Genomic DNA, 11,890 nt, shown 5'->3' with positions numbered 1-11,890 from the left:
GCACGGGGTGCCAGGAGACAGCTGTCTTTCGTTGTCCATATGGATGCGGAGCAACTTTTTTGGTTTTCAGAAGTTACATGAGTCTATTTGTTGTTGTCAAAAAAAAAAAAAAATTAAACAATCTCATTAAAATTCGCTTAAGTAAATAAAGAGGTATAATGTTAAACTGTGATATAGTATAAGGACCAAATATAAATTTCACATAATATGTACAGAATAAAAAAATAGATAATCAAAATCATTTTTTTTTTTGTCAACCAATAATCAAAATCATTAAAACGCGAGGACAAAGAGAGAAGCGTCGGTATTATTAAACAAAGCGATCAACAAATCGAATCCCATTTGGAGAGAAGAGAAACTGGAAGAAGAAGAAGACGTTAATGGCGGATACCGTCGAGCTACCGAGTCGGTTAGCGATTCTTCCATTCAGGAACAAGGTTCTCTTACCTGGCGCCATCATTCGAATCCGCTGCACGTCTCATAGCAGGTAGACTCAGCTTCTTCTTCTTCCTCACTGCTTCAACAACCGAATCGTGCCAAAATGGTTTGAGTCAGGGTTAATTTTCGGGTGGTATTGATTGTAATTGATTATCGATAACCCTAATCGTCTTGGATTAGAGTTTATGTACAGTCGTAATCTTCTGGATTTCAATTGACCGTAGCTTGTTTTGCGAATTTTAGTGTGACGCTAGTGGAGCAGGAGCTATGGCAGAAAGAGGAGAAGGGGCTAATTGGTATTTTACCTGTTCGAGATGATGCTGAGGGTTCTTCAATTGGGACGATGATTAATCCAGGTACTGCGAAAGTTGATGAGAATTGATTTGATGAGTGTGTCTGTGTTGATTTTTATCTCTTTTTGCCTTAGGTGGTGGAAGTGATTCTGGAGAAAGAAGCTTGAAGTTTCTAGTTGGCACAACTGATGCTCAAAAGTCTGATGCTAAAGATCAGCAGGAAGTTCATTGGCATAGCAGGTTCGGTTTAGTATAAACTAATATTAATGCTGTGAATCCTGAGAGTTGATTTAAGTGCCTCAAGGTTTATGTGTGATCTGATGTCTGTTATGGTTTGATTCTCAGCATGTGCTGAGTGATGATGTTGTTTTTCTGAATGTTTAGGGGGGTAGCAGCTCGTGCTCTGCATCTTTCCAGAGGGGTGGAGAAACCAAGTGGAAGAGTTACGTATGTAGTTGTCCTTGAAGGCCTGAGTAGGTTTAACGTTCAGGAGCTTGGAAAAAGAGGACCATACTCTGTTGCGCGGATTACATCACTCGAGATGACTAAGGGAGGTAAGATATGTTAGTTCCCTTTGTAGCTTTTGGTGATTACCGATGTCAAAATATTATTTTCTCAAGTAATTTAGCTGTTTATATACTACGCTAAGGACCTATATATTCTGCTGCTTTATCATGCAATTGGTGTTTTTCCACTGAATGAATTTTCTGTATCTTTTGGAAGACTTGATCTTATAAGTTATAAATGTTACATCTCATTTTACTTCATATACTGAAAAATGTATGCGCTTAAGAACTGTTTGAGGTTAGAGATTCTCACATAGAATAGTTTTGAGTCGGAGCTTGTTTGGTAGTGATAGTATTTCTGGCTTATTTCAGGTTCGTCACCAGCTTTTAACTTTTTATTGCATTTGTATGCTAGCACATTGATGTCTTTAGCTGGTTCCCTTTCTGGCCATCTGCAGAGTTGGAGCAAGTGGAACACGATCCAGATTTCGTAGCACTGTCACGCCAGTTTAAGACCACTGCTATGGAGCTGGTTTCCGTGCTTGAGCAGGTAACTTTAGTGAAACTGAAATAGCATTCTGTTTTTGGTTCCTCTCAAGTTTCGTTGTTGCTTCAGGATTAGAGTTTGCAAGATTAATTAAAAAAATTACAAGTTGAATCGATTGGTATTTGCTTTCACGAAATTGGTTGTCTTTGGGGTATTTTTGGTCTGTCCATGGGATCAGTTGCTTAGTTTTCATCTGATTATCTTGATTGAACTGATAAATCATGCATTGATTCTTCTCAGAAACAGAAAACTGGTGGAAGGACAAAAGTTCTTTTGGAGACGGTTCCCATTCATAAACTAGCAGACATATTTGTTGCTAGTTTTGAGATGAGTTTTGAAGAGCAATTATCTATGCTGGATTCAGTTGACCTTAAAGTTAGACTTTCAAAGGCTACTGAACTAGTTGATCGGCATTTGCAGGTTAGCTGTTGCTATTCATACAGTAATTATATATGTCCTGTACTTTTCCTCTCGCCATTATGAATTAATGTTGATGTTCTTGTGGCAGTCAATTCGTGTGGCAGAGAAGATTACTCAAAAAGTGGAGGGCCAGTTGTCAAAGTCACAGAAGGAGTATCTCTTGCGTCAGCAGGTTGGTTTTGTTTTGGCACTCGATGTCAATCTGAGAGGTTATTCTCCTAAGTGGTATGACAGTGGAACTTGTTATTGTAGATGAGGGCTATTAAAGAAGAGCTTGGTGACAACGATGATGATGAAGATGATGTAGCTGCACTTGAAAGAAAGATGCAAGCTGCGGGAATGCCGTCTAACATATGGAAGCATGCTCAAAGGGAATTGAGGTATGCTGTGCGAGAGGAAATTGCTGATGGCTGTATGACTGTGGACCAAGTGGAAGACTCAATTTTCTTAATTGTTTTCTTCTTTCTTAATTTCCTTATGCAGGAGACTAAAAAAGATGCAACCTCAGCAACCTGGTTATAACAGTTCACGAGTTTACCTGGAGCTTTTGGCTGATCTTCCTTGGGAGAAGGCAAGCGAAGAACATGAGTTGGATCTAAAAGCAGCAAAAGAACGTCTTGACAGTGATCACTATGGTTTAGCCAAGGTCAAGCAACGGATCATTGAATATCTGGCTGTTCGAAAGGTTGATTGTTTGTCTTTTTCTTTTCTCTTTTCGAGTAACCCATCTTCAGTTCCCGGTTTTATCTTAATTGAAACTTATCCACTGCAGCTTAAACCAGATGCGAGAGGCCCAGTTTTGTGCTTTGTTGGTCCACCAGGTGTGGGCAAAACATCTCTGGCATCATCTATTGCGGCTGCTTTGGGTAGAAAATTTGTTCGCCTATCTTTGGGTGGTGTTAAAGATGAAGCTGATATTAGAGGACACAGAAGGACTTACATAGGAAGCATGCCAGGGCGCCTCATTGATGGGTTAAAGGTGAGTTTTTTTCTTTTCTTTTTCTAAAGACATATCTAAGCTGTGCTGAAGATATAACTTGGAGAGATATATTTTGAAAAAGGAACTAAGCTGTAACAGATTAGTTTGTCGCTTTCTGTCTGAGTGTCTGTCTAACCGTGAAGATTATAAGTGAAACAAGTATTAAAGATCATGAAAGGATTGCCACTTAGCCTTTCTGAACGATCTGTTGCAAACTGCTGTTGTGGATGCTTCTAATATGGGAATGTCTTGTTTGACTACAGTCATCCATGTTAGATGGTTTATTATATCTTTTTATCACTAACGGTTTTTTCGCTTGATGTTTTTGATTTTAGAGGGTTGGTGTTTGCAACCCAGTTATGTTATTGGATGAGATCGACAAAACAGGCTCAGATGTTCGGGGTGATCCAGCTTCGGCACTGCTGGAAGTTTTGGATCCAGAGCAGAACAAATCTTTTAATGATCAGTATCCTATCATGTTTCTTATTTCAAGAATATATTAGATTCAGTGTCCACACTTTGTTAGCCATTTTGGAAGTTTCTTGAGTTTAAAATTTCGCCTTCTACAGTTTTCCTTAACTGAAAAAACAGCTATCTGAATGTTCCATATGACTTATCGAAGGTGGTTTTTGTTGCCACCGCGAATAGGGTCCAGCCTATTCCACCTCCTCTTCTAGACAGGATGGAGCTAATTGAGTTGCCAGGGTATACGCAAGAGGAAAAGCTTAAGATAGCAATGCGTCATCTGATTCCTCGAGTTCTAGATCAACATGGGCTGAGTCCTGAGTTCCTCAAGATTCCGGAGGTACATTATCATTTTGAAAATTTTGATGCAATGCTGATTGGCCTTATGCAGTTTCTTATTTTTTTTTTCTTACTATATTGGCCGTAGGCTATGGTAAAGAATATAATTCAGAGGTACACAAGGGAAGCAGGTGTTCGTAGTCTGGAAAGAAACTTGGCTGCTGTGGCTCGTGCAGCAGCTGTGATGGTCGCAGAGCATGAACAAACTCTTCCATTGAGCAAAGATGTGCAGAAACTTGCTTCTCCTCTACTTAATGGTAGAATGGCCGAGGGTGGCGAAGTTGAAATGGAAGTTATTCCAATGGGTGAAAATGATCATGAGATTGGAAGTACCTTCCAGAGTCCCTCAGCTTTGGTGGTGGATGAGACCATGCTTGAGAAAATCCTCGGTGTAAAGCTTTCTTTGCTCTGTTCACTTTTAAATATTGCATAGCGGAATGTTAGTTGATACTTGTGGAATTTAGTCTTGTGCTGTTTTGTTGCGTGCAATGCAGCCTCCAAGGTTTGATGACAGTGAAGCCGCTGATCGAGTGGCGTCAGCTGGCGTTTCCGTGGGTCTGGTCTGGACTACTTTTGGTGGAGAGGTTCAGTTCGTGGAGGCTACATCCATGGTGGGCAAGGGCGAACTTCATTTGACTGGCCAACTTGGAGATGTTATCAAAGAATCTGCTCAGTTAGCTCTTACATGGGTAAAATTCCTTTATTTACTGCATATACTATTCAGAACGTAGAAAGTACTTAAGAACTTTTGGTTTATCACCTATTGCTGTTTTATAGGTAAGAGCCCGTGCATCGGACTTCAAGCTAGCACTTGCAGGAGACATGAATGTTCTTGATGGACGAGACATCCACATTCACTTTCCTGCTGGTGCTGTGCCGAAAGACGGACCTTCAGCGGGAGTGACTTTAGTGACAGCTCTGGTTTCGCTGTTCAGTCAGAAACGAGTAAGAGCAGACACAGCCATGACCGGAGAAATGACACTCAGAGGTCTTGTCTTACCCGTTGGTGGCATCAAAGATAAGGTAAGCCACTTATAGTTTTAGCCAAACCAGATCTTCACATATGGAAAACTGAAACTGGGTAGCATTATTTCTTAAGTAACTGAAGTTCAAAAAGTTATAAGTTAAAGACGGCTGGGTTGATATATGAACAGATATTGGCTGCACACCGGTACGGAATCAAGAGAGTGATTCTACCGCAGAGGAACTCGAAGGACTTGGTTGAAGTACCCGCCGCTGTACTTTCCAGCCTGGAGGTAAGATTTTAAACTTCAGTGTTAAGTATTCTCTTGGTATTAAATTATCCAGCCCATGCTCTGGTCAACCACCCAAAACAAGAAAATACGTTTGGGTTTTATCTTTTCTGTAAAAGTACCTAGATTCTAGACTCTGTATCGGGCAAAATTGGTATGAATGAATAATGCAAAACAGGTGATATTGGCAAAGAGAATGGAAGACGTTCTGGAGAACGCATTTGAAGGAGGTTGTCCATGGCGGAACCACTCTAAATTATGACAGACATGACAAAAGTCCCAAAGCTCTCTCGTCTCCAAGACCGTCTTTGTGTCATGTGGTAAGGTATCATCAGAATGTCTGCATCTCCTTTTCTTTCTCCCTCTCTCACTCAGATCTCGTCTGTATTGTAACTTATGTCTGTATGTAATTGGCTTTAAATTTATCATCTAATTTAATTTTTACTTTCACAAGATCAGTACTCTTAAAATTTGATTTATTAATTATGATAATCATATATATGTCACCGTTCGGCAACACTATTTTCACTTCGATAGAATGAGCAGTTCAGGAAAAGTGAACGCGTTTGGTAAAGCAACCTATGATTGATCTATCCATGTATGGCATTGGGTCTACACATGCTACTTTCTAAGTATTAAACTCAAGTCTGTGTTAAAAAAAAAAAAAAAACTCAAGTCTTATTAATCTTTTTTATGATATATGTAAACTACATATTATTAGATTGACACGACTTTTTCTTATATGGAATTCAACACCAAACACTAAGCAGATGCATCAAAATTATGCAGGTCCGTGACTGCAACTGCTCTTGTGTAGTTTAACCGGTTCATTAGCAGGCATGTCATGACATTGACATATAGCATGTTCCATAATGAAAAGCTCACACTTTGTCCCCGGGGCAGCTTTTGTCTTTGTATGGTCGAAACTATTTTTAAATCTATACTATTAACTCAAAATCCCTCGTAGGATTATGCTTTTAGTTTTGTTAGATGTTTACAATGACATGCCACTCATAAATTTTTGTTTAATGTAATTAATTAATATTTCCTAAAATATTGGAAATTTGTCAAAAATACCATTTTTTTTGTACCACATTTCATTTATAACTTTACTGATTTTACCATTAAAATTTTAATATGTAAAGTACCATTGTACCCCTAACTAATCAAACATAAATCTAATGTCTTTCTCCCACGATTTCTTCAATCTCAGATCCACTAATAACAATCTATCAAATCCTCTTCGGTGATCAAATCCGGCGATATTCGACGATTCTGACGAGTTCTCGGGCGAGATTCGACGACGCCGACAAGTTCTTCGGCGAGATTTGATGACGCTGACATCCGGTGAGATTTGACGAAGACTTCAACCTCAAACGAACAGAACAAGACGATCTCTTACCACTAACGCGTAACAAAGGTGAGAGGATAATATATGGTAATTTTCGTCACTTTCTGTAATTTTAGCTTGATTTCTCATAATCGATCAGTTTCTGGAAAAGAAGACGAAGCTTTTCTCATGAGGTTTTAAAAATCTCAAATTTATAAAACCTTATAAATATTTATCGATTAGGAACATAGTGTTATGTATTATCGTTTTTTGATATATCTTGTTGATCTTTCAAGCTTTAAGTATTTTTGTGTTGAATATATTTTTACTTCTACTAACTTATATTTATTTCTTCTCTAAATCTTTATCCCGCGATCAAATTGGGAGTTGCTCCAAACGAAATTACCGGTGAACTTCGCGATCTCTGGCGAACTTGGCGAGATGTAGAAACGATCCGGCGAACAGAGGAAGAATATTGTCGAAGGTGTCAAGATAATTTGAGAAGGAAGCATCGAAGAAGGTGATTTTTGTCTTCTACTTTTGTATTTCTGAAAATGATTTTTTTTTTGTTCACCAAAGTCTTCATTACTAAATTAAACGATTACAGCGAGCGATATTAGCAACATCGTACAAACCACGATGTGCGATCCAAAAGGTTAAACCTAAGACATAAAATTCGAAAGAGTACAAGGATAGAGACACAAACTTAAACAAGTTTGATAAGGTGTTATGCAAGATATCAAAGTTGCCACTTGTGATATAATCTATGAAAGATTTAAACCACACTTCAAAATCTTCAAATAACGAACGATTAGTCACATTAATTTGTGACGTCGCAGCAACATCCAAAGCCTCGACTCTCAAGCAAATGAAAGCGGATGCATCTACTGGCCCCAAGCGGACCTTCACACAAGATAAAAAATGGCTAGGAAGTTGGTATGTTTCCCCGGTTTTGAATACGAGGATAGGGTCACCTCTTACAAAGAGGGATGTTGGTGGACTGATTCTCTTCCTTGAGAAGGAGGAGGTGGAGAAAGATCTCTCTCGGCCCTGATGAGAGGAAGTTTGTATAAACTTTTCCAAAGTGGTTGAGTTTAAAGGGCTAACTGAGACAAGCTTTTGTAATTCCAAGCTATGAAACGATGAAGTGCTTATGCTTGTGGTTGAAATAGCAATTAGTGGTTTGTCGGTGAGCACTTTAATCTCTGGCCAAAACTCCGTAGCACCACAAAGAAAGCTAACATGTGCTTCACAGATGCTCATCAGTTTATCAATTTCCATGAGTTTAGACAAGCCATATGAAGTTACTATCCGTAAGCAGCTTTTATCCCCGGCATTACCGTACCGGAGGTGGTGGAGCGGACAGAGGAGATAACACCACAACTTGTAGTCTTTTATCACCAAAGGAGGTTCGATGGACCAGACACACTGGCTATTATCATTGGACTCCGAGAATAACAGCAGTAACGGGTGCTGAATCTGAAAGATAACCATCAGAGACTTCACTGCTGGAGTATCATTCCAATATTGTACAAACCCATTGACAGGCTCATCCAGCAAAGAGAGAGAACAGATCTTCCCCGTAGGGAGAGTAATCATCATCCAAAAGGACAAAAAACAAGGTAGATGCCAAAGTATTTTCAGATCTGGTCGCAGCGAGATCCAAGAATTGGAACCAATTGAGAGCAGAGGAGCAGCGACAGGCAGATCTTCAAGAGCATTGAGAGACCAAGACTGAGCAACAGATCTCCACAAAGAAGAAACGCTCTCAGTCCACATCAGTATTGACAAATACGAATCCCTTGAGAGAGGTTCATCGGGGCTTGAACCCGAGACGCAATGAGGAGCGGTGACTGTAACGGCCTGTGAGTTCAACGTCGAGAGAAAGATAATCCATAGGGATAGCGACGCCGAGATCGATGGTTTCAAGTAACAGCTTCTCCGTCGTGAACCCATAGAGCCAAAACGTTGAAACTCACTCGACAACAAAGAAAGAAACGGACTAAATACGAGGACAAGATCGAAGAAGAACAGAGAGACAAAGATGTAACAGAGCTGGGTTGAAGAGTCCCGACGCCGGCGAGTTTGGGCTTCACCGGCGCCGGAGAATGCTGGAGAAAAGTTTGCCTCGATAATTGTGTCTGAGAGGAGCGGCTAGGGCTTTTGTATTGTATATTGTATTGTAAAGAGTGTTCAGGGTTCTGTTATTGGTTTGCCTCGATAATGATTTGTTTAACTAATTTCATGTTGAAAATTTTCAAACATGATATGTTATGTGATGTTGACGAAGGTGTCGATATTGAAATTGAAATTATACTCTGTGATATTTATAAGCCCTTATAAATTTCATATTATAGAAAATACATACTATTTCTATAAGTTTTGATGTTTGAATATATATTGGGATATAATTCATTGGGATTTCACTGTTGAAAAAAAAAGAGGAGGTTCAATTAGTGTTATTCCTAAAGATATATCCTACAAAGAGTTGATTAGGGTAGTTCTAGAATATTTTACAATAGATGACAGTATAAAGCTTAGCTACGTTTCACCATCAAAGTCTATCTTTGGTACATAAATATAGTGGAAGACTTCTTCATCTTTGACTAACAATTTATGAGGTAAACTCTCTGGTTATGTTTTATTTATAAAGTTTTATTATTTACTTTGCTACAATTACTAATTTCATGTTTTTATGTTGCAAAAATATATGACACATTCCCTTTCATTGTGACAAACAAGGATGTCTTTAATAATGCCCTTGAGGTATTTTAAAGAATTATTGGATTCATGTTTTTATGTTGCAGATGGAAAGACATAGATCACCATTCATTGTGTCAGATATGATACATACACGAGATGAAGTTTCTAGTACTCAAGACTTCCTCATTGCTGGAAATAGCAAAATTTTTAAGGTATTTATTACAATTTTAGATTTTAAGGACTTATACAATAATGAGAAAAAAATATTCATTTCATATCCTTGAGGTTTTATTACATTTGTTTACATTTATAAGGACTTATAAAATAATCATACAAGCTTATTAGTTCAATGCTTTTATGTTGCAATAAAAACACAAAGATCACCACTGTGTGTCAAGTGTGATAAAACCCCAAGATGAAATTTTTAGTACATAAGACTTGTTTATTCCTCGAAGTAGTAATATTCTTGAGATATATATTATAACTTTTATATTTATAAGGACTTATAAAATAATGTCATAACATTTATTCACTTCATGTTCATGTTTTGTGTTTCAGAGAATAACTTTTACATTTACATTTACGTTTGTGTTTCAGCTGAATTCACCCTCAAATAAGACTATAAAGAATGTGGAGAATATGTGTGGTGATACGCATATCAAGTACCTCACTTTTTTGAAGCAATGCAAAGCTACTAGTTGTAGTTTAACTAACAAGGTTCAATATGTGTAATATATGAGGTGGAAGGTTATTATTTTGGTAGTGTAACATTCTGTTTTGCTACTTTATGAGATTCATGTCTTTTATGTCTTATTTTGTGTATAATATCTGAAGAAGCAGTAGAGATGGAGCATGAATTTGTTGAGCTACAAAAGCATATTTCTTCTTGTCTTACACATGTTGGTCATTGGCCTTTAATGTTAAATGCATTATAAGATTTATATTTTGCTCTGCTTCAAAGCCATCTCACTGAATTCTTCAGGCAATGATTCTAGCAACTGTGAACCATATCTCATGTATTTAAAGAAGACCAAGAAATCAATGGGCCAAAGATAAATGGTTTATAAATCATTATAAATGTTAACTATTTTTCTAAATAATTTATAAACCATTATAAATAAATTTATAAATCTTATCTATTTTGTAAATTCTTGTAAGCCTTGTAAAATGATTTATGAACTGTTTATAAACTAATTTTAGTTTTATAAGTGTTATAAACTGATTTATAAACCCTTCATAAACTTTTTATAATCCCTTTATAAACTCTTCAAAACTCTTTATAAACCCTTAAAAATCCATTACAAGCCCTTGTAATTTAGATGAATGTTTTTTTACAAATCCTTATATGAACAAACTAAACCATTAATGTCTTAAAATGAACTCTGAAACAAGCAAAAGACAAACTAAACACATAGATGAATATGAAGTGTATTAGGTTGGCGTTGAATGCTGTCAGATTTTGTGCAATCACTCATATGACCAAAAGGACTACATGAAGGGGAGCAAAAAATAATATGTAGATGCTCATTTCTAACTGGTTTCTTTCTATATAAATTGTTTTTATAAATGTTTTATAAACTCTTATAAATTATTTACATACCTTTATAAACCCTTAAAAATTATTCTATTGACTCTTATTGATTGTTTAATAAGTCTTTCTAAATGGTTATAGACTCTTATAATTGATTTTTAAAGACCTCCAATTGATATCTAAACATGTATATACCTATATAAACCTTGAAAATTATTTACATAATCTTATAAACCTTTAAAATTATTTTATTAACTCTTATAGATGGTTTAATAAGCCTTTCTAAATGGTTATAGACTCTTATAATTGATTTAAAGACTTCCAATTGATTTCTAAACATGTATATACATATATAAACCTTATAAATTATATACATACCCCTTATAAATTTCTTATAAACATTTATAATTTTTTAATAAACATTTATAAATAGTTTATATATTTTATAAATTGTTTTATAAGCTTTTCTAAATGGTTATAGACTCTTATAATTGATTTAAAGACCTTCAATTGATTTCTAAACATGTATATACCTATATAAACTTTATAAATTATATACATTCCCCTTATAAATTAGGGCTTTTTGCAGAATTGACCTATAACTTAAAGTCAAACACAAAACTAAACTCCTTTTTTTTTGAAAATTGGTTTTGCTCTATTCACCCCACAAGTTCATATAATTTACGAAAATGCCATCAATTTTTTTTTTCTTTTTTTTTCGAAAATGACATTTTTACTCTCTCACCCTCATCATTTTCAAGTAATTACAAGATTGCCATTTTCATCAATACCACAACCACCATGAACAACCAACTTGAAGCTCTTAATGCTCCCAAAATTGATTTACCCTTCTTCTTTTTCCATTCTTGTGAACTAAACACAACATATCTCTCTCTTTCTCTCCACAATGAGCTAAAAAAAACCAAGATTTTGATTCTAAATTTTTTATAGTTCATAGAGTCATAGAAGCTAACGATTCTGGGTGGGTTACTTTCGTTTGTGATTCTGTGTGCTTGGAGAAGCCTTATGTATGCTAAGGAACTTATCTCACCAATTTAAGGTATGACATCGAGTTTTTTTCCAGAT

At 36.5% G+C, this 11,890-nt stretch overlaps 1 protein-coding gene across 1 annotated transcript; it reads left to right on the top strand.

Moving 5' to 3' along the window:
- Nucleotides 1-264: 264 nt before the first annotated feature.
- LOC106306157 (lon protease homolog 2, peroxisomal) lies at nt 265-5,737 on the top strand. The gene is made up of 17 exons (XM_013742650.1): nt 265-487; nt 682-794; nt 866-971; nt 1,116-1,285; nt 1,696-1,787; nt 2,025-2,204; nt 2,293-2,376; nt 2,457-2,584; nt 2,688-2,889; nt 2,977-3,183; nt 3,519-3,649; nt 3,775-3,988; nt 4,076-4,378; nt 4,482-4,676; nt 4,765-5,010; nt 5,142-5,243; nt 5,419-5,737. The coding sequence occupies exons 1-17, from the start codon at nt 381-383 to the stop codon at nt 5,500-5,502; spliced, it is 2,664 nt and encodes an 887-aa protein (XP_013598104.1). The 5' UTR covers nt 265-380; the 3' UTR covers nt 5,503-5,737.
- The last annotated feature ends 6,153 nt before the right edge of the window (nt 5,738-11,890 follow it).

This window comes from Brassica oleracea, chromosome C7, assembly GCF_000695525.1.
Source record: "Brassica oleracea var. oleracea cultivar TO1000 chromosome C7, BOL, whole genome shotgun sequence".
Classification (NCBI taxonomy): domain Eukaryota; kingdom Viridiplantae; phylum Streptophyta; class Magnoliopsida; order Brassicales; family Brassicaceae; genus Brassica; species Brassica oleracea.
Note: the sequence above shows the minus strand (reverse complement) of the source record. Positions and strands in the feature narration are given on the sequence as shown.

Bases quoted from the DNA above. Each gene is read 5' to 3' on its own strand.
- LOC106306157 (XM_013742650.1), top strand. From the start codon at position 381: ATGGCGGATACCGTCGAGCTACCGAGTCGGTTAGCGATTCTTCCATTC. The intron at 2,377-2,456 runs GTTGGTTTTGTT...TTGTTATTGTAG, and splicing joins AGTATCTCTTGCGTCAGCAG to ATGAGGGCTATTAAAGAAGA. The intron at 2,585-2,687 runs GTATGCTGTGCG...TTCCTTATGCAG, and splicing joins CATGCTCAAAGGGAATTGAG to GAGACTAAAAAAGATGCAAC.